The sequence below is a fragment of the Corapipo altera genome, unplaced genomic scaffold (assembly GCF_003945725.1).
Source record: "Corapipo altera isolate COAL_440 unplaced genomic scaffold, ASM394572v1 2b, whole genome shotgun sequence".
NCBI lineage: Eukaryota > Metazoa > Chordata > Aves > Passeriformes > Pipridae > Corapipo > Corapipo altera.
The window spans coordinates 31334941-31362149 of record NW_020884874.1 but is presented as its reverse complement, the minus strand read 5'-3'; the positions used below and the strand labels follow the sequence as shown (position 1 = coordinate 31362149).

The 27209-nt window shown below is 38.4% G+C and overlaps 1 protein-coding gene across 2 annotated transcripts; it reads left to right on the top strand.

Moving 5' to 3' along the window:
• Window positions 1–763: 763 nt before the first annotated feature.
• PLG (plasminogen) lies at window positions 764–26677 on the top strand. Of its 2 annotated transcripts, none has more exons than XM_027670089.1 (19): window positions 764–896; window positions 4182–4317; window positions 6658–6764; window positions 11061–11175; window positions 12011–12150; window positions 12745–12862; window positions 12985–13103; window positions 14025–14187; window positions 14733–14863; window positions 15636–15801; window positions 16523–16689; window positions 17623–17771; window positions 19172–19265; window positions 20779–20899; window positions 21621–21695; window positions 22580–22720; window positions 23832–23938; window positions 24802–24947; window positions 25902–26677. In XM_027670089.1, the coding sequence occupies exons 1-19, from the start codon at window positions 848–850 to the stop codon at window positions 26061–26063; spliced, it is 2406 nt and encodes an 801-aa protein (XP_027525890.1). In that variant the 5' UTR covers window positions 764–847; the 3' UTR covers window positions 26064–26677. The 2 variants fall into 2 exon arrangements, with proteins under 2 accessions (XP_027525890.1, XP_027525884.1); XM_027670083.1 differs by having other exon boundaries at window positions 12742–12862.
• Window positions 26678–27209: the final 532 nt, after the last annotated feature.

The window sequence follows — 27209 nt, the reverse complement described above, 5'->3', positions numbered from 1 at the left end:
ACCAGTGAGCTAACCCGCAAGAGAAGCCAAGAAATGGTGCTGCAGTGCAACTCTTCCAAGGTAAAGGCCACTTAGGAAACATAGAGTGAACTGATGTTGAAATCAGGATAACACACAGATGAGCAAAGTCTAACACCCTCACTGGATGAGTTCGTACATGCAGCATGAGGTTAAATGCCTGATAAGAAAGAACACTAAATTGCTATCCATGGCTCTTAAAGCTAATATTTAAGATTTAGAGTCAACTCTTAAACCTAAAGATTAACTAAAATGAAAATTAAGTCCTATTCCAAACAGAAATAAATAAGTCTGGGTCAGGAAGATATAGCAGAGAAGGAATTATTTAATAAACAAGTACAATTAAACTATTTTACAGAGTTACTATAATCTAGATTTTATAATCATGCTTACCCTGAGATTAAATAGAAGTTGTTCCTTATAAATCAATACAGGTATGCATGGCTGAACTTACTATTGGGACTCTAGTGTCAAGAGAAATTCAAATTTTGCCTGGACACATGATTTCCCATGCTTTCCATCAACATTATTTCTGTCTTTTCTCTAGCAGAGAAAGACCTAACCATTTGAGAACAAAAAATATCCTGCGAAACAAGAAAGTGCCTTTGCATTTGATAGCATCCAGTAGAAATGATTGAATCTGATTTGGTAATCCATCCAATTCAAGGTTGTTTGAATGGCCACATCATGGCAAGGGGAGAACAGCATGGGAGAATGATTAACTTAATCCTCCTGCCTTGTTTATTTGATGCTGCTTCACTCCAGTGCAAGTCAATAAAACTTTGTGCACTGACACACACAACTTCCAGCACCCGCCAGCGGGGCCAAAATGAGGATTAGCAAAGCTGCCTTTCTCTTTCTGTTCTTGCTCAGCTCAGGTAAGAGTCCTTTGCCTTCTCCTTACCTAGGTGAGATTGGGACCTAAATACTTGCAAGTTCCATGTGGTGAAGGTAGGCCCCCAAATCCCTGTGTCACAACTTCCCTGGATGATGACGGATTCAGGGCTTGCTGGCCAGCAAAAGCTGCTGCTCAATAGAATGAGAGCTGTGGTTGTTCCCAGGTTGTATTTGTTAGAGACACCAGAAGAGCAGCAGCCTTGGTGTCTCTGTTGGGAACTAGTGGCTCCTTGCAAAACTGCCCCATGGCCAGAGATGGGGGCACCCTTGGGAAGCAGCCTGTCAGAGGGTTGTACAAAGACACGGCTGTAATTGGTTTCAGCAGCCTTTTATCTTAGATTTGGGGGGTTTTCTCTTTTATTGCTAGGTACTGTGATCCTTATTTTGATTGTTTTAAAGTTTGCTAATGCTTGTACAAAAGAGAATCACAAAGAAAAGGAAAAATTCCTCTACACACTGCAATTTCAGTCATTTTCATAGCCACAATCTTAACAGGAAATTTTTCATTTCATGTGATAGGGAGGCCAAAATCTGGTCAGTGTTAGTTTTTGAAGTATTTTAAGTGCAAAAAGATATTTTGTGGAAGATAGTAGAAAAAGATTTTTAACACACAAGAACTGAATAGAACTCTTTGTATGTATGTATATATATATATATATATATATATATATATATTTGGGTTTCATAGATTGCCAATCTTGCAGAAATTTCAAATATAAATATTCTTTGTCCCGAAAACCTTAAACTCCAAAGAACTATGAGATTCAAAAAACACATCTTCTTTCAGGTATCCATATAACCACATTGTTGTGGTTGCAATAAAAAAATATAGTTATGAGTGTTCCAATGCATAGAAAAAGACTCAATAAAATAAACAAGCATTTCACATATGTAGTTATAAAATGTTTAAAAAGGTAACAGTTGGGAAAAGGTATGCGTATATTTTATCTAGAAATATTAGAGGCATACCTTAGCATAAAACCCTCTGGCTGTTATTTAATTTTAAGAATTATCATCTTAGTTTAAATTTGAGTTTCTAAGCATTGTTTTTGCAGAACAGCCTCAGTCAAATCAAATACCCTTCTCAAATAAATAATAACTTTATATGGAGGGAGTAATATAGAATTTAGACTTCTATGTGTACTACTACGCTTTTGATAAAGGACTTGCAAATCCTTTATCAAGTGGCAGTAAATATTTGCATTTCTGAACAAGATAATAATACATCTTTCGGAGACTTTAAAATTTCATAGATGTAGGAAAAATAATAGCAAGAAAATTTATTGCACATTTATGCAGATTGCATGTTTTCCTTTTTTTTCTTAAAATATTATGCTCTTCCACATAAATATAGCAGAAAAGGGGAAAAATGTTTTTATTAATCAAATCAATTATGATCCTGTCAATATTTCTAAAAGCAAATGCTGTAATAATAATGGAAATATTATTGCAAAATGTCAAAACAGAACAGAAATAGGGTTGCATGGAAGCTGTACCATAATAGGAGTCCTTTACTTGTTTTTCTCTTCCTTGTGGAGAGCATTGCAGCATCCCTATGATATTGTTTTAACCTAGTTTAATGTTTTCTCTCAAAACTAATTTCTTCCTAATGTTTTTGTTTTTAAATAACTAGTGGAATCAATGATTCCTCTGCCTGTCACATGAAATTTCAGTGTATTCTTCTATTTTTCAGCAGCTATCCTTCCATCCATACTGTTAAACTAACTGTCAAATCTTAGGGCCAAACTCTTCCCTAGTCTACGTGCAGAAAAAAACCCTCAGTAATTTCTCTGGTTTTGCAGCGGTATGAGAGGAAGCATAATTTGTCTTGTATCCCTATTTTATCAGCTCCAGCTTGTAAGTGCAAAATGATCTTTAAGAAAACACTCAACTGCAGGCTGAGCTATCTGTCAGATGACAGGAATTTGAGGCTCATGAGCCTTCTTCACCCTACAAGAATGATACTTGGGAAAGGGAGGAGCTGTTGCCTTTCCCAGCTGGAAAGACTCAGTGGAGCCCCTGGTCACAGGCCATGGGTATGAGTGGGACAAGGAGGCCTTTTGTCCCTCCTGCTGGCATTGGGCTATGGCCGAGACAGACAGGGGTCAGGAAAAATATAGAGAAGAAAGAAGTTCTTCTCTGGAGCATGGCTGTTATGTATGAGAGGGCAGTCGTGGTCTGGCTCATTCCTTGTATGCCTTTTATGCCTTTTATTCAGCAATTGCATAAAGCCAGGCACAAAAACATAGCTCAGGACTGAGATGTGCTGCAAAGACCATTGGCCATCTGTCTGTTTGGGGTTGAAACCACGCAGAACAGGTAACTCCCAGAGCCAAACATTTGTCAGAAGAGTCATTTGCTCATCTCATAAAAAACCTGTAAAAATCACAGGACTCATGCAAGTCTGTGAGCCTGCAGCTGGAAATCATGAAAGTCACAGTGCTGTGAACTAAAGATTCTGAACTAAGTGTTCAGACATCACATAGCTGTAACAGGGAAAGAAAATACTAAATGGAGAAATGCTTTATAAGGAGGACTGTACCTAAATATTTTTTGAGTTTAGCATTAAACATAGCTGTACTTTTTAGTATCCTATGTATTTCACACACAGCTGTAGCCCAGAGGTTGTTAGATGAATTTATTTACCAGTTTAATGTCTTGTGTTAATTCATTGCAATGGAGGACAACAGCTGCTACCTTGGTTATTAAGTAAATTCAATACAGAGTTACTACAAAAATGACAAACTGATCATCTGATAACTCCAGTGACCGAGGAGTAAGAGCTTTGCAAGAGTAAGAACCTTTGAAAAGAGATGACTCATAAAACTGAAGTCATTCTGAGTAGGTAGATACCAGCAACAGACACACATTGTTTCACATCTTTGAGTCCCGTTTCTCCACTTTCTCCAAAGTATGTGTGGCCAATACTTTCTTTTTGCAGCACCTCACTTTTTTTTGCTCCTTGGGTCACCTTCTGTGTTCCCATCACTTTATACCCTAGGTTTGTGGTACTTATGACTTTCACAATGATACAAAGCACTGTTCAAGCCACTTCTCTATTCCTCCTTACATCGGGTTTTCAGCGATGCTACCTTTTACCATACCACGAAGGCAAGATTTATCCATATTTTTTCACCATTAACCAAATTATTCTAGCAAATAAATGATGATGTTACACAACTAGGTGACAAAAAATTTAACATGAAAGTTCTAAATAAATCATGTCAGCATTAACAAGTTCACTCTTCCTCTCTTTTTCCTTTTAGTGCAAGGAAGCATCCTAGACCACTATGTGAGAACAGAGGGAGCTTGGCTGCTCAACCCAATGAAGCAAATTTATAAGACAAATAGCGAGGAAGAATGTGCAGAGCAATGTGAAAATGAAAATAAGTTTGCTTGCAGGTAATTTCCATGGGTTCCCATATATCTCTTGCATTGCAGATGATGGAACAATCTGCCTTATTTACCATCAGTTTGAGCTTTCAAGGGATTTCTTAGGAGTATGTGTGTTTGAGGTTTGCTGGAAAAACAAAATATGTATACAAATAGAATGCCTGGGACATATGGATGAAGACTGCAGAAACAGAGATATTAATAAAATTATGTTGAATTTTTATTGAAAAACTTTATGATGTCTTGTTGTACAGCTTGGCACACTGAAAACCAACTTAACATGGTTTTATCAAGGCTCTTGGGCTCCTTGTGCAATGAAGAGTCATAATTAGTTTCTCAGACATTAGGACAGAAATAATAGCAATAATAGCACTGCTTATGTTCATTGCATTACCTATCTTGCAGATAAATCCATTATTCTGACTTTTACTAGAATTTGGATTTACATACTATTTACTTTGAGGAAGAAATAGACACCTAAACCTTAATGATCCTAAACTCTACTTCCAGCCAAGCTCGCTCTCTGCACTTGCATTTAACCAGGCTCAGGGGGCAGGAAAGCACAAAAGGTGTTGACCAGTCTGAACCATTGGCCTTTGCTCAGGCTCCTACCCTAGCGGAAACTATTGCTCTGAGTCTAAGGCTGTACCAAAGCCTCAGAGCCCATTAAGCTCCAGCAGTATAGCCAGAAACTGGAGCAGTGAGGAGAGATACCCATTACTGCAGTGTGAGGCAGTCCTCAAATCTGGGGCAGGGGGGGTTTCTCTTCCAATTTTCATGAGTTCTTGATTTACTGCTTCTGCAGCACACCTTTTGAACTTAGCAGACTGACTGTCTGCAGGGCTGTTTCCACCACTTGGTTCTCCTTGGGGCTTTTATTCAGGGCAGGTATACCTGCTGACTTTTTAAATGTGCTGTGTAACTTTGTGTTTTAAATCAAAAGGGAAAATGAGACTTAAAGAGGTATAACTCTGAAGGATGACAGCAGTTTGCTGGCTGTGTGAAGTTACCACCCGTTCTCTTTGATTCAGTTTCCCCCCTCTGAAAACAACAGAGGGCAGAGCTTCAGTAGCAGATGGCTCAGGAGGGTAGGGAGGAAGGCAGAGAGGGCAAGTCTATATATTTACATTATATATTTACAGTTTTCAGGGGATTGTTTTTAATTTTGAAGCATATTCAGACACAGTATCATTCCTTAGCTTCTGCCTTGGATCTGAGCCTACCATCACCTGACACTGGAGTAACATCATGTTATTGCCTCCCTAGTAATTAATTATGTGAGATGTATTACAATCAAGCAAGAACAAGAGCTATTGGGCAGGAAGGGGTATGTGGGAAGAAAGGTAAATGTTAGGCAGAGTGTTCAGACCAGACCAGCACTGCAGTATTCTCACAACAGTGCTTCAGAGCAATCAGTTAGGATCAATACTTCAGACTTGTTATCCCACCTCAGTAGTGGGTTGGGCCATGCTCGTTAACTCCATCCCTACTTACAGATTTAACATTACTGATAGCTGGGTTTTATTGGGGGTAACAGCCTCTGGTGTAGTTTTGATGCAGGACAACCAGCCCTACCCAGAAAACTCATGAACATGGTTGTCAGCAATAAGCCCAGATGTGATCCCCCTCCTGTGGGGAGAGGCTGTTTTAATTTGCAAGTACAGACAGACTGGGGCCGTGCCAGCTGGTTTCAGGGCTATAGAATGTGCTTTGTCAGTATTTGCCTTCCTAGTATAGACCAACTCAGGCAATGCCATGCTGCTATTGCATGTTTTTGGGTTCAGAAAAGCCACCTCTAGGAATTACTTAACTTATCAGGAGGTTTCCTTAGATGATCCTGTAAAGGTTACACCATCAGCTCCAGTTCTGCATTCTTGCAGCCAAGGCACTTGCTGAAAAGACAAATGGCTGTGTCTTATGAAGTGCTTACGTTGCTTCATGTACGGTGATTCAGAACAGCTATCACAAGATAATTTAAGGTCCCGGATTGTTGTGTTTTACCTGCTCCTTGGTAACTGTATGTAGAATGTCTCACTCCTTGAATGACCACTAATTTTTTTTTAAATATAGTCAATGTGCCTTATGCATATATTCCCTTTATTCCTTGTTATAATTTGTTCTTGTAGTTCCCTTTCAACCTAAGTTTGATATGAACACTTAGGAATCAAAATCACCACTGAAAATGTGAGCTGCATTACTCAGCGATTTGAAAACCACACTCGATCTTAAATATTACTGAACTGTAGTGCTTGCTAAAATGATAACTGAATACTCAAAAAGGTGTTCAGGAAAATAAGCATATATTCAGTTACTGTTTCTTATATTGCTCTCTCCTCTTAATTCCAACAGGGCCTTCTTATTTACCAGTAAAGACCAGCAGTGTTTAACATTGTCTGAGAACACCAAAACAGCAATGATATTCAGAAGAACGAATGCAGTTCTTTACGAAAAAAGAAGTATGTCTATGTGTTTTTATATTGTTTCCCTGAGATACGCTTTTGTAGGGACTCATGTAACACTCGTGTAAATGGGGTCTAAGCCTTCACTGGGTCAGATGAAGTGTGTAGGTCAGCCCGTACCTCACAGCTGGGATTTGTCACATTGCTGGTATAACAATGGTACAGATTTTTTTGTTTCCCCAGATTAGTGCTCCACCATCTTTCCCACTCCCTAAATCCTAGGGTTCACAAGCAGGAAAGAGCACTATTGCTTGTGGAATGCAGAAGGTGCTGGGATAATGGAAATGCTCAGGAGTACCTTCTCTCCTCTTCTTTTGAACCAGCCAATAACCCATGTCTGCATCTTCTGTATCTCTGCTGAGGGGACTAGGAGAAGCTACTTCTGTTGGCAATGGTTTCTGATACAGACCTTTGCCCACAGAAAAACTGATGGAAGCTACCAAATAATTTCTTTTGTATCACTACAGAAAATTCACAGTTTATTTGGATGGGACTCAAATCAATTTTGTTTTAGTTTTTAAGAAGTATTGGAGTGTTAACTGTGCTTCAGCTAAAAATTATCTATTTTTATAATATTTTCATATTGTTACATGATGTTTGTACTCTTCAGTTAATGAATTTGGTGGCATTTTTGTCCTAATCTTATTTTTATGGCATAATTAAATGACATGGTGAATTTTTGTATTCTACTTTTAGACATATTTTATTGATGATCATCTTTGTCATAGATGAGGGTTATTTGACAGAAACGTATTTAGTTTCTAATACTTTCTGATAATAGGAAGTCTGTCTCTAAGAAATGGCAGCTATCCAATTTTTTATCCCCTCTTTTAATAATGTATCACCTTACACCAAATGCAGAAAAAACATTGAGGTTTAAGACTACTTTTTAATTACATGATCAAGCATGGAACTCTTGTTATATACAGACAATAAGGAATGTGATTTATTTTTAATGTAGCAGAAGTTCCATTGTGTTGTTCTTTGACATTAATAATACACAAGGGAGAAAAGACCTCCTTAGTGATCATTCAGATGTAAGATAATGTGGTAAACTTTGAATAGAATCAAAGTTTCTGTGTTAGGTGGATTCATGAACATTGGCCATTTGCTGGTTCATAACTTTAAAAAAATATTAATGCATTTGAGAATATTCAGAAATTGGAAAAAATATTACCTATCAAATATTGGACTACAACAAAAAAAGGCACACAGAAAGCTGAAACAAACCAGGTTCTCAGCTGCTGCAAATTATGCAGTTGTTTTGATAGACCAATTTTTAACCAAAAGTCAAGAATTACAATGACTGGAAGGTAAACTGCATCTTTACTTCTCTGATGACCTGTGAAGACTTGTATGATAAGATAATGTTACGTGTATAGCACCGGAAAGAAGTTTTTAGATAGAAGCTCAGTAGCTTTAACTGGATTGCATCTTAACATACAAATGAGATCTTGTTCAGACCTTGTGGATATAAGGAAAGTAATTTTTCACAGAAAGGGAGGGTAAACACTGGACCAAATTGCCCAGAGAGGCTGGGGAGCCTTCAGCCTTTCGTATATTTACTGGACAAAGCTCTGAGCGATCTCATCCAGCTCAGAAGCTGGCTGTGCTTTTTATGGGGGTTTGGACCAAAGATGACTGAGGGTCTTTTTCAACCTGATATTTTCTGAAGCCTACGGCCAGCTGCATTTTTTCTTTATATATATATATATAACTGAACAGGTAATTTAATGATTAGAAGATAACATTTTTTATTATATCCAGAAGCAGGTGGGAATTTCAATAAATCAAGTAATGCTAAGAAATCTTCTGCAGTTCCTATTGCAGAAGGAAAATGGAACAGATTGTCAAGTAACAAAGTTAAAAGACTGAGTGACTTATATCTAAATTATCATATTGGTTTTGCTTACTGTGAGGATCTAAACTGTGAGGATTTTGGTTTATTTTTGAAACATCCCTTGCATTTACTGAGGCTAGAACTGGTCCTGCAATATTCAGGGAGGATTTCTTACTAAATTTTTTGACATAGACCTTTAGTTTCTTGAAAAACAGAATCCCACCAGTAAAAGTGTGAAAAACTGTTGTTCGATGTGACCAAAATGTCCCAAAATTCCACCCCTACCTACAGAAACCAAAATATGGACCTTGGTATCATGAACATCAACAACACAGCCTATTGTGTATGTGTCAGATGGTTTCTCTGTTGCTCATCTTTTTGTTTGCAGAGAGTCTCAAATAATTATGTGTCCATTCTAATGATAACATCCATTTAATCTATTGTTACAGAACAGAATGGAAAAGGTAGCTTTTACCTAGGCAGATCACATCACTGTCTCCTGAAGCTGCTGCTGTTCTGATACTACAAGGAAATTCCTTTCATAAGTCCAGATGCTTTTGCAATATTATTGCTGAAACCAAGAGTATTTTTTCAGTTGAAGCAATTACTCAAGGAGACCTAGTTGCTATTTATCAATGCATTCAAAGGAAAGGATGACAATTAGTGCAAAACTGACAGTTTTAAAAGTTAATTTTTCCATGGTATGTACTATAAAAGAGAAAGTTAACTTTATCTGACTTATAGAAAACCTAAAAAGAATAAAAGATGCATTGGGAATTGTTATCTACATATCTCTTTGTAAATAGTTAACCCAAGGGACATGGGTTGAGCTTGGGGATCAAAGTTAGTCATTTGCCATCAGACAGAAAAGGCCCTAGAGGTTATATAAATGGTCAAAAGTTTGCACAAACAAAGAGAGTCAGCACTTGTCCAATTCAATGTTCAGTAATTGAGGGTTTTAATGTTATTTTATTGCAAAATTGTTTGAGGGATCCAAAAGACTTCCAGCTAAAGTTTCTAGAGTAAACTCTCCCCTGTGTATACATTGAAATAAAAGCATGACCAAAGGTACATCTCTAAATCCAAATCTAATCTACTTACTGACCCTTGGAAAAGCTAGACTTAATTTCAAATTCAAATATTCATTCTTTTCACTTTGGACAAGACAGGTCTGTCTAAAATGGCATTATTTCTCCAGATTTCTGTTAATATGCTTGTACGTCAGCTTTGTTACAACTTTGATGCTGAGAAAAACTGTTGCAAAACTGGGTCTCCACAAGTATTTTATTTGGACACTACCTAAAGACATTGAGACAAAACAGATCACAACCTAAAAGATAGATTGCTTCATTAGGGAAATGTTAAATGAGTTTCCTGCTTAGTTTTCCAACCCAGAGGATGTGTTGCCTAACAGTGACTGACCCTGACCTGCAGATGCAGAAGCTCTGAGGGAATATGCCAAGATCTGAATTCCTTCCTGAGTGAAAGACATGTCCTTTGCAGCCATCTCTCCCCTTGCAATCACAGGTGATGTTCAGTCCTCCCAGGAGAATCTTAGAGGCTGGGGTTGTGGTTGCTCCCACCTCCTGGGGAAAAAAATTACAATGTTAGGCTCTCGGTTCTTATTTAATTTAATGATTATTACTTTAAAACAATTTAATGTTTTAAGACTACTAACACAGACTCCAGACTCATTCAGCACTAAAATTCCCCTTGTCTTATACAGAGACAGGATTTCATTGCTAATTCTTTTAGTCCTTATTTTTCTTTTTTCATGAAGGTACTATTAAGTTCCAAAATATAAGACTGAAAAAGTGCATATATCATATGCACTTTCAACCAGGTATCCATTTCATACTGTACAGGAGAGAGTCATTGTTTCAGAATTAATTCAATCTCATTCATCACATAGTGAACTTTAATGAAAAAAATGTCATCTGAATTTATATGAACTTTAAAAAAATTGCTTATTTAAACTGGTAAAGTAGTATGTGTGAATCTGTGAATCTGTTTTGTGATCTTCAGCTGAATTCAGGTGACTGTTTAAAGGTTTGATTTTAATTACTGTGCATAACCATAACAACATCATAGGAGGTAAGAAAAAGAGAATGTTTCTATTTTCTTATAGTGCCTATTTAAATGTTAGAAGCATATTTTATTATTTAAACCTACTATAGCATGTTTCCAAAATAAACAGGTTGTGTTACACTTATTTCTCTGGAATTCTGGCATGGAAGATTTTGCTTTTGCATAAATTTTTCAGTCCCAATTAGTTCAATTTAGGCATCAGATAACTAGTAGGTTTTTATAATGTGAATTATTTTTGACAGCATAAGAAAGTCAAAATATGACTAAATGTATTTAAATATATTAACATGAAAATGGGGGGGTTTATGTGCTAGAATCCAATGGACATGTCATGATACTGATTAAATAAGCACATATCATTTCAGTTTATCTTCTAGAATGCAAGGAGGGAAAAGGAGTGGATTACAGAGGAACAGAAGCCAAAACTCAGAAAGGTGTGCGATGCCAGAAGTGGGCTGATAATTCCCCACATAAACCAAAGTAAGACCTTTTAATATCTGTTTATATATTTTCCTGAAATGTTGTTAAGCCATGCATATGTGCTAATTAGTCTTGTAAGCAATTTGTTTGGTATTAGAAATCTTCTTATAAAATATTTTTGTACCTATCTAGAATAAGATATTTCTCTAATCTGAATTGTAACTCAGAGACCTCCAAGTGGTGCTACATGATCAATAGAGACATTGTCAGCCTTAGCAGTTGCATTTAAATTTTGTGGTCCTTACACGACCAAAATACCAGATAGGTAAGCATGTGGTTCTGCTGAAATAAGAATTTTCCATTAATCTCATCAGGACTTCTCTCTTGGCCATAGGTATAACATGTGGCAGATGGGATAGAAGTACATAATTTTACCAGTGAATCCACAATTAACAGGGTAGTATTTCTTATATTTAATGAAAAACACCTAATTGGGTTTATTTAGTAACCTTCTATTTAGAATTTATAGTATTCAGACTACAGAGGACTCTCACATTCAGCAAATATCTTCTCCTTGCATCTCCCAGGGAACATGTCCCAGAGGAAACTATTCACTACACGCTACATGGTATCTTGACTGAGCAGTAATTGCTGGAAACCAAATTATTAAATGCAAGTATTAAAGACATGACTGGCCTTAGAGCCACCGTATTTCCTGAGGTCTATTGCTATGACACGTCTAACTCTTCAGCAATGGCACACATTAACAATTAAGAGACCTCTAAACACCAAGATCTACAAAACAGTCCTCAAATAAAGATTTAGTTTTTAGAGTTCTCAACTGAAGAATTGGGACACTTGCCTTATTCTGTAATCCCATTTAATTCTGTTCCAGTTATACCCCTGAAAAATATCCCAATGCAGGCCTGGAGGAAAACTACTGCAGAAACCCTGATAGCGATGAAAAGGGACCCTGGTGTTACACAACAGATCCTGATACCAGATTTGATTACTGTAACATCCCTGAGTGTGAAGGTCAGAATACACATACTAACTTCTTTCCATTTTTACAAGATCTGTTTTCAAGCATGTGAAGTTATTCAGATACTTTTAGTTTTAATTGAATATTTGTTCCAAACTTGAGTTTAGTTCAACCTGAAACTTTCTGAAGACATTTTCAACACCAAGAAGAAAGATATCAAAAGATCCTCAAATTAGCTATCCAAAATCTTTTTTTCCCTAGATAAAAAAATGGTATATGAGTGTATTCGCATATCATAGTCTTAGAATTCAATCACATGACAGTTGCTAGTGCAAAACTCAACAAAACATGACAGTAGCAAGGCATAGATTTTAAAATACGGCTTAGTAGTTTAAATTTAGCTCTTTTAAAAACTATAGTCTATTATGTTGGCTTTTTTAAATGAAGAACTATAAATGTAATCAATTAGCTAAAGGCATTTTACCAAGGAAAATAAGCTTTTAATTTTCAAAAAAAAAGACTGTCCTTCAGCTTTGTGCTTTGCTCAGGCTCTTGAGCTTCATGTCAGATGAGTATGACTGTTTATGGACCAATTCCTCCAGGGCTTTCTTCTCTCTTGTTTTCATTCTGCATTTTTCCTACAGTAGAGTGCATGCACTGCAGTGGAGAAAACTATCATGGAGTAGTTTCAACGACAGAGTCTGGGCTTGAGTGCCAGCGTTGGGACTCCCAGAAACCTCACTCTCATGGATACCTCCCAGAAAAGTGAGTCAGATTCTGTGATGGTCTATTTATTGTCCATAGTGGTCTGAAGACCACCCTGAACCTGACAGAATAATTGTTACAGCCATTAGTGACGTATCTTAAAACTTATTTTTCCTGTTCAGTTTTCCAGAGAAGGATCTAAAGATGAATTATTGCCGTAATCCCGATGGTGAACCTCGGCCCTGGTGTTTCACTACCAGCCCAACTAAACGCTGGGAATATTGTGACATTCCTCGTTGCAGTGAGTCTGACTTATAGACTTCTAGATACAATGACATCTAGATACAAAGAAATCTAGACAGCTTCGAATGAGGGTGGTGCAAGGACCTAGAACAAATAGAAGAGGCCCAAAGATAAAGGAAAGAATAAAAGACTGCTGAATTTTATCTCATAGAAAAGAATTAATCACCTTGAAATGAACCTTTGATAGCTCTTTTGAGGCTAGACTTTTTTGTCACAGGTGTTTCTAATGGTTTTACATGGTCACATCTCCCTTCCTTGATGTGTTTTTCCATGACCAGACATTTCAGCAGTTCTGGTGTTTCTTCTTGGTATTCCTCTTTTCAACAGCTTCACTCTTCCTGAAAATCCTTTGGCTTCTGTTTTGCTCTTCCAAATCAGTTCTTGACCTTTTCAGTTCTCTTTTTCCCTAAAGGCCTGTGGCTTACCATGATACTTTTCCTTGGGACTTCTCACGAGACCTCATCCTTTCTGTCTCTCACTACTCAAGAGTACTTCTCTTTTACATCTGTACCTACACCTGTATGTATCACTGATGGGCCTGCCCCTTTCACCCCAGTTTTCTTCACAGTATTACCACTTGCTTACTTTCCAGTTGTGTTCTGCTGGGGCTGCTGGCACTTTTATATCCCGGCTTTTGTATTCTGTAATGTATCTGGCTCCTGTAAAGGGGCAGATGCAAATGGTCTTCCAGTCACTGGACTGCTTGTGAAGAAGTTAAATGGGAGAATGAAAAGTTGAGAAATATATCTTTAGATCTTTTCTCTGCCTTTTGGGCTTTTCAAATATTGTGATATTTAAACCTGCAAAGAAAGCTAAAAAGCCCATGTAATTATAAATTTCGAAGTGTTTTGGTTAGTTGCTTTGGGTTTTTTACTGTCTAGAAGGCACTGATTAATTTTAGTTTATTTTTCTGTAATAGCAACACCCCCACCAGTTCCTCCACCAGGACGTCAATGTCTATCAGGAAGAGGAGAAGATTATCGAGGCACAATAGCTGTTACTGAATCTGGAAATACCTGTCAGCGGTGGAGTTCCCAATCTCCCCACAGACATGCTCGCACTCCAGAAAACTATCCCTGCAAGTAAGTGAAACGTCTCCGTTATTCAGTGTCTATGAGAAATACCAAGGCACAGAATTACTTCAGTTTTCTTCACCTATATTCCAAAGCTCTTCAGTTACACCCGCATTCATCACCTACTGGATCTCATATTTTTGAAATTTTTCCACATTTCTTTTTATTCACTTTATTCTTGGATACTAGTGTCTCCTTTTCTGACTTTCAAACTGCTTGATTGACTTTTTTCCCTGCTCAGGTGAAGCAATGTGGAGTAAGACAGTTATGATATTTTCTTGGGACTAGATTTTTTCATGCTATGTTCCTGCTGTGCTGCTCTTGGCCTCAAAGTACTAAAATTTCTTAATTCATCCATCAGTCTAGCAGGTGTCTGGTTTAGCACACCCAAAATTGCAATTATTCATATAGTAGATGACATCAGTAAATGACAGCAGCAATTACCCACTAGTAAATACAGCAGTAAACTGGGATGCAAGGAGCATTCTCCTTTTGTTCATAACCTTTGATAGATCTTTGTGAGAGACCTTTGTTAGCCAGGTTTCCTATTTCAGGGGTCTAGATGAAAACTACTGCAGAAACCCCGATGGTGAGAAGATGCCATGGTGTTACACCACCAACAGAACTGCCCGGTGGGAATATTGCAGCATCCCCTCCTGTGATGGGACAGAGCCAGAGACCCCTGGTAAGAACAGGAGACAAACAGAAGTGAAGGGTCATCGTGGTTTACTTTGAGAAATCTTGAGTGACTCTGCTCAGTTGTGTTATTGCTATCACTGCCAGCATTGCCATGTATCAGTTGAACACCTGGGTCTGATGTGGAGCCCAGACCGGTGTGTTCAGTCTGGTGGTTAAGTGCAGAAGGTTTTGAGTCACCTACTGACCCAGATCAGAAAAAATTGCAGTAACAGAGGTCTTTTCATTTTATCAAGCGGTGATTACCTTCACCTCTAAATTTTTAAATTCTCCATGGAAAAGTTAATCAGTTTTACATGCCAGTTCCTGAAAAATTCAATCTAGAGCAAAACCTAAGATAATTTAGGAGCATTGAACCAAGACTCCATGGAAAGCAATCAGAAGAAAACTCTCTTTACACAAGGCAGGTGCGTTCCATATGAGCCTGTGGCAAAGACACAGGCCATCACTTAGCCTGAAGAAGCAAGGGTAAGTGATAACATTCTTATATTAAGTATTTGGCTTGTTAGCTGAAATAAATCCACGTGCGTGACAGTAAAGTTGATGTACAAGTCCTCTAATCTGGTGTATCATTAAATTTTTACAAACATTTTTTGAAATCTTCCTTTTGATATACAGTCTGAAAAGAATTCTGCTACAGAGAGCATGCTGTGGTGGTCAGTGAAACACTCTGGCTTGTTGTGTTCTGTTGGCTTTCTGTGCTCATGTATACACGACAAAGTATTAAGATGCAAGAGACTGGTTTCTGTTATTCACTACAGCTGTTGATGTGCCTGAGCAGGCTCAAGTTACTGAGGACTGCTATCACGGCAATGGTGTGACTTACCGTGGTACAGCTTCTTTCACTCTCTCGGGAAAGAAATGTCAAGCCTGGAGCTCAATGTCACCTCACCGACACAATAAAACGGCAGACAACTTCCCAAACGCGTATGTGTATTTCCCATTTCCAGGTTTCACTGGGCAATGATCATCCATGAACTTGTTTTGATTTGTATCATCATTACACAACAATGATTTTAAAGCTGGGAAGGGAGTGTACTTGATAAAAATAATTTCTTCCTTTTCTTCTTTTCTTAATGTGGAAACATTTTCCATTTACCTTATCTTGAAAGGAACCACAGATGCCACTATTATGCTTCAGACTAATTAACTGTGTTCTACATTGCTTCTAAAACAACTAATAGTTATCATAAATTTTCCCTTATACTGAGCTTATTCATGAGTTTAAGTCTCTTTCTTATTGTCCACAGGTCATTAGAGCTTTGAGGAAGTTAAGTTGTTTTCTTATTCCTAGCATTTGTCATTTATTTATTCCAAAATGCAAAAAACTATTTCTTTTTAAAAGCTATTACTGTATTTGAAAAATTAAAAATAATAATATCTTTACTATACCTGTATGCATTTACTTATCTGGATTTTTAAATGGTATACTACTATAAGCATTAATTAATGAATAAGTACTTGGCATATTTTAAATACTCTGTCTTGATTTCTTTACGCTGGAAAAAAGATTTCAATTAGCAATGACAGAATGTACATGATAAATGATATATGCTAACTCTGTAATACACCTGCTTTCTAAAATGTTCTTTTGAGTTCTCCACAGAGCAGTGGCATGGATAGGAATATAATATCTTTCCATTTGTAGGGACCTGAGACAAAACTACTGCAGAAACCCAGATGCTGATGGCCGTCCATGGTGCTACACCACCGACCCTGGTGTGAGGTGGGAGTATTGTAACTTGAAGAGGTGTGATGACCATGAAGCACAGACTTTACCAAAACCACCTCAGACAACACTGGAAACAAATCCTGGTGAGAATACTTCCAGCTTCCCCTAGAGATGTTCATAACCAGTAAGCTGGTTTTTATGGAAACATCTTCACAAATTTTATGAGAATGAAATACAGGAAACTCTAAATGAATACAGAATCCACTCTCTTAATTTTCTGAGCATTCTTCTACAATTTTATAGCAGGGTTTCTGTATTTGATTTGGAACTAATATCACGTCTTTTACCTACTACATCTGGCAATACTGGAAACAGATGGCTACTAGTGTCCACACTACTATGGGAGAGCAACTAGCAAGGACAGAAAATGCAGCAGTGTTGGCATTTTGCTGACAACTGTTCCATGCATTCACATTTCCAGGGTTCCATTTCACATTAGAGGACAGCTGACTTTTTTTAATTCAGTTCATAGAATCATGGAATCAGCCAGGTTGGAAGGAACCTCTGAGATCATCAAGTCCAACCCTTGAGTAGATGGTTAGAGTACTGCAGCTTTCAGCTTTCTTTCTTTTTTTTTTTTTTTTTTTTGCTATGGCGCATTTTTCTGTTTAGAAGGCTAATAATTTTGGCTGAACATGTATTACTGCTTTTTACCTACTGTAAAATTTGTCATTAGACAGATATCAGTGTCTGCAAGTAAAACACTTTGTGTGTGCATAGTCTTTTGTAGTCCTGACTTCTGGAGTCATGAGGAGTCAACTAAATCTAAGCTTCTTTGATTTATGACTTCTGTGATAATGGAAAAAAAAAAACTTTTAAAATGCAAAGAAATTAAAATACCATTGTTAGGCACCGTAAACGCTATGTTGCCCTTCTTTCCTTGTCTACATATCATGTAAGACATGTAAGTCCTAGTAGTATTTCCTGAAATTTTTCTGTGCTTCGCCACCGTCAATTATGGATGTGGCCAAACAGCCCACAGCTAACAGTCATTTCCTTTTTTTCTTTCTTTACAGACTGCATTAATGGTAATGGTAAAGATTATCGTGGCACAGTAGCAAAAACTGCAAGGGGTAGAACTTGTCAAGAGTGGAGTTCTCAGAGACCTCATAGCCATGACTATTTCACTCCCACAACTCATCCAAGAGCAGGCCTGGATAAAAATGTAAACAACTTTTCATTGAATACTTCTTGTCATTGAGTTTTGGCTGTCTTCTTCAGGGTTCCTCAGCAAGCATTTTGTGGTCTTTGTTAATTAGTTTCTTTTCCTCAGTTCAATCCAAGAACCCAGTTGTGCTATTTCTTGCTGACATGGGCAATCTGTCTCTGTGGGACACAGAGACGACCAGAAGCTCTATTGAATGCTTCTGCAGCACAACCAAGGGTCTTCAGATGAGCTCTTGCTTTTTCTCACTACTGAGCGCTATTCAGACCACTCTCTGTGGGCAGAACCTCTGTCTCCTCTGACAGAAAGAGCACCTGGTCATAGATTTCAGTAGTAACAGCGACGGGTGAGATGGTGATGAATCCAATGTTCAATGCAAGTTCCTTGAGATATATAACTAATGGATTGTAGCCCCCTATCTTCTGGTAATTCCCTCTCCAGCCCTCCAGCTTCTGCCACAACCCATCATACAATGTTATACATGTACCAGGAGATCTCTATTTCTAACCTTCATCTCCAAAGTCCCAACACATGTACTCAGTACTAGTTCTCTAGATTTCCCTAATTTGTGACAAACTGTGTATGTGATATAAAGAGCTTGTTTGATGTTGCCAGATTGAACTATATTTTCACCCGGTACATGACTTTAGAGCTTGCTTTAGTCAATTATGTGATGGCATCATATACACTGCAATGAATTCCATCTCTGATTGGAGAAACTCCCTCTGAAAACCAGCCTGCCATAACTGCTTGGTTCTTACATTTGTCAGAGACTCTCGGTAGCAAATATTTTCTCCTTTTCCCTAAGACGTAGGATATATTTCAGGGTAGGGAAGGGAACTAGAAAAAATATGTGGTGGCATGCAGTTGTGTGAAGTGTCTGTGCTGAGCAGAGATCAGTCAGTATGCCCAGTAAAAAGCTAGAGTGATTGAGCTAACCAGGCACCCCACATCTGGGTAAACATTGGACCCTGCATCACCAGGTTGTGCTAGAGCAGCTTACACAATACTCACCTGCCCCAGAGTCATGCAGACAGACTGGATGTGAGAAGATCTCAGGACTGACCCTACTACTTCTACTAATTGCAGTGAAAGCAGGAGTAGTTTAGTGCTTTAGAAAACCTCATCTGGGGTCAAGATCTCCTACTTTTTGAGAGCTCAGAGGTCCAAGGTTGCATTATTGAAGCTTACTGTCTGAAGACAGTTGAAGAAATTTCATTTTTATTATCTTTTCCTAAAGTCACAGAGCAAACAGAAAAATTAAAAATAATTTGACAAAAGCGAATGAAAGTCACTTATAAAAAAGGAAGTAAGAAAAAAATTAATTTTATTTTGGAACTTTAATTGATAGGCTTTTTTATTGCACGGTTAATAGCTGGTGTCTTTGTTCTTTGTTACAGTACTGCAGGAATCCTGATGGAGATGTGAATGGACCTTGGTGCTACACAACAGACCCGAGAAAAGCCTGGGAGTACTGTGACATTCCCAAGTGCCGTAATTATTCCTTTAAAGACTAGTGTATCCTTTTTCTGTAACCTTTTATGACAACTGGAGGACATTCAGTGATTAGTCTGAAAGACTGATTGAAGTGCAATAGCTTTAGATTGGAAAATAAGGCTCTGGGGAAGTGATGTTCAAAGTCTGTGTCTGAAGTTTTAAGACTGGTGCTTGTTCTCTGAAAGCCTAAAATGTAGCACAAGATGTACCCCAGGGCACACTGAAGTTTATGGGGTTTTGCCATGTGTTTCAAAATAGAGTCATTCCAACAGGAATTTTCCCTGCTCCTACCTAGTCACCTGGCACAACTCTGTGTGTGGCGAGGCTGAGCAAGGCATGGTCTTATCCCAGCAAAATTTTTGCACTCCATGCTCACATGGCTCTGGTTCTATTCTGGATGAAAACCATATCAACCCTCCTCTGATACTGTACCATATCTGATGTCTGGAAAGTGCATCTAGCCCTAAATATTTAACCAGATGCCCTTGTCTCTGTTAGTAGTAATCAAGTCATTTAGTAATCTGAATGAGTTGGTACAATAAAGTGTAAAATGAGAAGGTTTTGCAACATTTTGGTTTCTAGTCCTTTCACGTCTGTCAACAACAAAAGCTATCCTAGGAAGAGAGGCAGTTTCCACTGAAAAGAAGGGTGACTTTCTTGCTGCTTTATCTTCTCAGCTGTGAGCAGAAGAAAATGTGCTCTGATCAAAACCCCAAAATGGAGCAAATAAGAAAAAGAAAGATATTCTATATCATGCACACAGAGTAGCTGTAAAAATAGTACTGCATTGAAAGTGTTTGACTGGGACTCTTAGGGGGGGAAATTATTGTATTCCATTTGCTGATTCACTTCTTTTTTAAATTAATAATTTTTTTGTTCAGATGTTCCTCTAAAGAACAGAAAAACCATGGTGTTTGCCGTTAATTTCATTAGTTAGTTCCTTTTGCTGACAACAAATTCTAAATTCTGTGTTGATAAGAGTCAGTTTTCCATGGCCAAACATGAACTACTCCTTTTGAAAACTCAGAGACATCTGAAGTACCAAATGATCCTGAGATAATAGTGGACAAAATTTTGTTCCAAAGAGACACAGTTGAATTTCACATTCTCTACCACCAAGATTAGCTTAAAACATCTACCAGTGCAACTTCTACATTGCTGGAATCTGTAAGAATACATTTAAAGATATTGGGAGAATTTATTTTTTTCTTTCTCTCTTTTTCCTTCTCCTTCCCCTCCTGTTTTTGGGGTTTTTTTCTATCTGATTATAATGTGTAATTTGCTGACCACTGGAACTGTATGTGAAAAAAAGTTACCCGGCATTTTTAAGTGATCCAGATGAAGGTAACCTAACAAAATATCAGTGGTACATGGTACAGAATTGCCTGAAGAGAATCAAAAGCTGAAGTGACAACTGTAACATGTTCACCTTCTAGTTTTCTGAGTTCATAGTGAATGAATAGCATATGCATTAAACTTCCTTATAGTGATTTTTTTTCTTATTCTGTAGCTCCTGCTCAGTATGAATGTGGAAAATCCAAGTTCAGACAAAAGTTGTGTGCTCAAAGGATTGTTGCTGGTTGTATTTCCCATCCACACTCCTGGCCCTGGCAGATTAGTCTCCGTACGAGGTATGGCCATTCCCCATTACATTAGACTTTGCATGCAAAAGAACATTGCCTCTCATATGATATTATAGTATGTGGTTGCAGCATTATAAAGTTGATTTTAATTTAAAAATAGCTCAAGGGTAAACATTATGTTTCATAATCTTAGATAGGTCATTTAGACAACCAAGAATGCTCTATTTTGTGACAAATACCCATCAGATCAATAAAACAACTAATTTCAAAAACATTTTTACTAGAAGGCAGAATGACTTTAAAACTGCCACTATGTTCTACAATAGAATCAGTATCCTGCGAGTAGAAGCAACAGTTTGAAGTATGGCTAGTACAGATCTTGATCATGTCAGTATTCGATCCTACTGGCAAAGTTATTAACAAAACTAAGAATCAAGGCTAGTTGCAGAGTTTTCGACTGTGATTAGAGCTAGAAAAAGCCAGAATCTCTGAAATGGTGAACCTCACTGCACACAAGGTTTTCCAGTAATAGGAATAGTGGTTAAGAGCAAAGATCTAGGTGTTTTCATACAAGGCTTTATAAAAATGTCCACAGAAGACTACCATCATTATAAGAAACATTGTCCAAGGAAAGCAAAATGTTTCTTATCGAAATTGTGGAATAATGTCTTTAGTTTGTAAAGGCACACATGTTAGAAAGATTACATGATTAGTTACAAGCAGAATTAACTTTCCCATCTGAAACCAATGCCTTTTTGCTCTATTACAGTTATGGCTTGCATTTCTGTGGGGGGACTCTGATAGATCCTCAGTGGGTTCTTACTGCTGCTCACTGCTTAGAAAAGTAAGTATTATTGTGGCCCACACCAACATCTTCTTATCCTAGATAGAAAATCACAGGAATAAAAAAAGAGACCAAATACCCGACCTGAGCTGGTTGCAGTTAAGAATTCAGTACTGCAAACAGTTGAGAATTGAGAACTGTGTGCAATTTTTGTTTGGCATAACAATGTAAAAAAAGCCATTAAACTATTAGAGAGCATCCAGAGGAGGGCCACAAGGATGATGAAGGATCTGGAGGGGAAGCTGTAGGAGAAGTGGCTGAGGTCACTTGGTCTGTTCAGCCTGGAGAAGAGGAGACTGAGGGCAGACCTCATTGCAGTCTGCAACTTCCTCGTAAGGGGAAGTGGAAGGGCAAATACTGATCTCTTCACTTTTGTTACCAGTATCAGGACTAGAGGAAACAGCATGAAGCTGAATCAGAGATGGTTTAGGTTAGATATCAGGAAAAGGTTTTTCACCCAGACAGTAGTGGGGCACTAGAACAGGCTCCCCAGAGAAGTGCTCAGAGGACCAAGCCTGTCTAAGTTCAAGAAGCATTTGGACAATGCTCTCAGGCGCATAATATGACTCTTGGGGTGTCTTGCATAGGCCAGGAATTGGACTCAATAATCCTGATGACCTCCTTCCAACTCAGCAGATTCTATAGTTCTATGATTCTAATTGGGCTGAGTCTATTTGTCATTCATTAAAGCTGAGTTTTGACTGAAAAACAGAGTGACCGTGATAACTTTTGCCAACTTGATTTCATGTGCCATAATAAGGGATTAAGTTTACACCAAAGCTGGCTATCTGGCTTTGATAGAACAAGGTGCCAAATAACATCATAAGTCATCTATGTTCTGGATGTGTGTTCATCAGCTCACCATGTGCAATCATTTCCAATAGGTCCTCACGGCCATCTTCATATAAAGTATACCTTGGATTACACAAAGAAGCAGCATTAGAGCCATCAGTACAAAAACTTGATGTGGAGAAATTGTTCAAGGAGCCACGCAGGGCAGACATTGCTCTGCTAAAACTCAGCAGGTACCCTTTCACCTTAAGCGTTCCTTTGTTCTGATGGGACAAGTTGACTAAAAAGTGGTTTCTGCTGGTGTTGCAGTAATGTGTGGCATTTCTGCAGACTCTGTTCAATTAGTGATTTAAGATCTTCTCTTTCTTGCCTTTCTGCAGAAGCGCCAGGGCTTCAGAAAGCGAGAGGGCTGCCTTGTTAGGGGAGGAGGGCTTAGGGACACTGACCCCAGGTGGCAATATGCTGGGTGCCAGCTGCTGGGAGGGAGACAGTGGCAGCAGAATAGGAGGAGATAATGCCTAGAGGAGCTTTCAGTGTTTCTACGTGCTTCTATTGTGATAAGGTAATGAGGATTGAAACATGCAATATTAGCACGATGGCGCTCCATGCCGTTTCTGTGCTGTGGTATGGAGATTTCCTCTTCCACCAGATCTGGACAGTGTGCAGGCAAAGAGCGTGTACGTTTGATGCAATACCCAGTATGGCCCTTCTTGCATCTCTTTTCACTCATCAGAAATGCTTTCTGTGGAACTGTGCAATCAAAAGGAGTATGTCCATAGAGCAGCAAGCAGATGTGAACATATGGTGGTTTGGCTTTGATTTGTGCGGCTGCAGTGCAGGTCCAAAACAGATGAAGGTTCAGTGTACTAATGTGGGTTTGTAAATGGCCTGTACCCACCCAAAGGCAAGTCAGATGAACTTAGGTTTTGCTGTGTGCTAAATGTCCCATTGGAATGTGAATTATAATCAGACTGGATGTAGGCAGAGCAAGCTAACACATTTAGCATGTGTTAAATGCCACTAATTCATACCCTTTCTAATAGCATTGCAATTAGGTTTTGCTGGCTATGCATTAGTCTAAGTCAAAGCACTCTCCTGGATTTATGTAGGTATTTTTAGTATCAAAATACTCTAACTGTTCTCAGTTTCAGACCTTTTCCTTGTGTGTATCGCTTTCTGAGGGATTTGAGCCTAAAACAAAAAAAAGTTTTGCACATCAGGAAAAACCCTTACCTGAAGCAAAGAATGTCAAGGACAGGTGGCTGAATCCATATCAAGTCTTTTTAGAAACCTGAAGGTGGTATCAAGTATAATTGTGCTAACGATTGTTCCTGTTTCTTACAGCCCAGCAGTCATTAATGATCATGTAATCCCAGTTTGTTTACCAAAAGAAAATACTGTGTTAGGAGGAAGAGAGGAGTGCTATGTCACGGGCTGGGGGGATACAAGAGGTGAGACAGCCTTAACACATCTAAAAGCTCAGTGTTTGGAGACTGGTATATACTTGAATCCAAAGTGTATTCTCTTTGTGCCCCACACAAGCTATTGATGAAAAACTCATTTCATCAAAATTCATTAGGTACTGCCATTCCTTCCACTCTCTCCTGCTGATATGGATTCTCCTAAACCACTCAGTGCCATGTAAACTGAAACCCTCTAAAGCAACACTGAAAGAGGAGTATGGGACCTAAGGAACCACTAACTCTTCTCTCTCAGTCCACTATGCTTTTCCTCAAAGTGGGCTTTTATCCTATCAAGGATAGTTTTTCTAGATTTAGGTTATTTCTTGATCACATAAATGTGAGTTTGCTTATTCTCTTAAATGATTTTTCCTCCCAGCCAGCCTGGTTCACATCTCAAACAAATACAAATCTCATTTTCAAAACCTCCCACTGGGTCTTGTTTGAGAAATGCATCAGTACCTTCTCTGCCTCCTTGCCCATCATGCCATTTTCAACTGTTTACTTCCTACCTCATCTCTTCCACAGAAAATTAAAATATAGAGAAATAAAATGGCTTGGGAATGGCTCCCACAAATTTCAGTGGGTACTGGATCCACATGGATATAGTGTGAAAGCAGGAAGGTCAATCAGTGCAGTGTAGATGTTGATGGGTGGTAGAGGGTGATAAGTACAATAATACTGATAATGCTTACTCTTTTTGGTATATCTTCATATTATGCATGGGAAGTACTATATACAGTGCATAAACACTATGGTATTTTACTGCTTATCCATATCCTGATGTTTGTTTTGTGAATATGATAATTGCCTTTGTCATTAATTCTTTTTTGGTTTTGTTTTCATTTGCAAAGGAACTGGTGGTACTGGTTACTTAAAGGAAACTGGATTTCCTGTAATTGAGAATAAAATATGCAACCGCCCTGAATTTTTGAATGGTAGAGTCAAAAACAGTGAGCTCTGTGCTGGGAATATTCATGGTGGCACAGATACCTGCCAGGTAAGAAAGTCTGTAAGCATCAGAGACACTGAGACTAGCTCAGTTGGTTGGAGCATGGTGCTCATAGTGCCAAGGTTGTGCGGTTTGATCCCTGTATGGGCCATTCACTTAAGAACTGGACTCAATGATCCTTGTGAGTCCCTTCCAACTGAGAATATTTTGTGATTCTGTGGTTTGATTGTAAGCACATTCAAATAAAATAGTGCTTTGCTTTCTGGACTATAGAGGCCAGGCCCAGAATTATCCTTGGGATGTGACCACGCTACATGGCATATAAGCTGAAAAAAGCACATGGATGCTGCTCTTTCCTTTCTCCCTTGTTTGCTGCTAGGAAGCGGGGCAGGCAATTTTCAGATAAGCCTGAACTACAGAGCACATGGTTACATACAGCTGCACAAGCCAGGTGTATGTGAGCCAACTTAGATTGACAAATGGTCTGATTTTTTTTTCTCAGATCACTTTACTTGCCTCAGCTAGACTGCCTCCAGTGTCCAAGCTAGCTCAGTTAACAACCTGAGATATCTCAGTTAGAAGTAAAGGAAAAATGCAGTGGAGCCTGCCATGCAGGCCAAACATGAGCCAAAGGAACTACTAATTTCCGAGTCTCAGTGCCACTGGATCATTTGGTAACAACAGGAAGCCCTGAAGATCTCAGAAAAAAGACGGAGAGAGGAGGTGCAGTTTAAGTGAATAAGGTCAATCAGATGCCTTCTCAGCAAATCCCCTTACTCCAAAAATAGATGTAATGCCTGGATGGTGTGAAGAGATGATTTTACAGAAGTGTTCAACAACATGCATAGAGAACTTGTGTCTGGCTAGAACTCCAGTGTTTCCTTATAACTTTTGCGGCCCTCACATGTAAGAGGTACTTCTGTTTCTGTGCCTCCTGTGAGAAGGCCACCCTTGCACATGGGTCTGTCACTGAAAGAATCATCCTGTTCTTTCTCTGTTTAGGGGGACAGTGGAGGACCTCTAGTCTGTCTGGACCAAGATAAATTTGTTCAACATGGAGTCACTTCTTGGGGCCTTGGCTGTGCCCAACCCATGAAGCCTGGTGTTTATGTTCGAGTCTCCAATTATATTCCTTGGATTCAAAGTGTAATGGAAAGCAACTGATCCTGGCTATGGACTGCCCCCTACTGGGAAGAAGTACGCACATCAGAAATACAAGATTCCAAGTGCAATAGTAAAGCTACAATCATTCGTAAGAAAGTAAAATAAATATGATCATCCATTTTAAATTGCCATAAATTAATAGTTATTGCCAAGAAATCCAAACGACAGTGTGTTACCCTCTTTCTATACGTTCTATGGTCTGCTATGTTTGGCAAGAGACTTACCCACCTCTGGATTACATGTCAAAAATCACGATCTTAACTGTAACTGGACACATGGATTTTAATTTTATATCAAGTTCTACAATGATGTTTTCTTCTAAGGTCATAATTTCCCAAGATGTTGTGCTTCCAACAAACGAAGAAAGGAGGAGAATTTTATTTTACGTGAATTGTCTGAGCCTCTTACCAGTTTGACGCTACAGCCCAAAGAAGAATCTCACACTACGTCTTATACGCATGTATAAGTTTTATTAAATACATCTTATAGCATCAAATATATGGAATGGAAAAAAAAAGAAAAGAAGCAAACACATTTGGTTTGTATTTTCATATTTTTTATTGACATGGACATCTATGTGTCAGCAAAAATACAAATGTTGCATCAAAGACATTAAGCAATGAATAAAAAATAGCCTCATCCTAAAGTTAGTCCATAGTAAAGTCAGAGAAATAGCTGTCAATCCATGCTGCAAGTAATGACAATGCATTTAACATTCTATAAAATTGTGTTGTCAATAGTACCCATTTATTTAATTGTATAACTTTATCTGACTACATAACTGTTAGATGTACATTTTTCTACTCTAAAAGAAAATCACGTACACATGTCTGTGGATACAAGAAATGAAAGCTTAAACCTTTAGAAATGCTTTCTAGGGAAAGCTCGACTCATACTTGCGAAAGTCAAACACTTGCTAGCTATGAACCCCTGCTCTCACCCTGCACCCCTTGCGTATCAGCTAGGGAGCACTCTACAGGCATGTGGGGACTCCTAGTTCTGCATGGGGTCCTTTCTGCATCCCCAGGGTGTGCTGAGTGTACTCCAAGTAACACAGCTACTTCCTGGGGTGGGATTTGTCTTGTCCATTTTCTGCAGTGAGGAGGTCCACTCCCAGGCATGCCAAGCTATGTGTCATTTTTTAAT

Excerpts from the sequence above, each read along its gene's own strand:
- PLG (XM_027670083.1), top strand. The coding sequence starts at position 848 with ATGAGGATTAGCAAAGCTGCCTTTCTCTTTCTGTTCTTGCTCAGCTCA. Across the intron at positions 13,104-14,024 it reads TTGTGACATTCCTCGTTGCA|CAACACCCCCACCAGTTCCT; the intron begins GTGAGTCTGACT and ends TTTCTGTAATAG. Across the intron at positions 17,772-19,171 it reads GAGCAGGCCTGGATAAAAAT|TACTGCAGGAATCCTGATGG; the intron begins GTAAACAACTTT and ends TCTTTGTTACAG.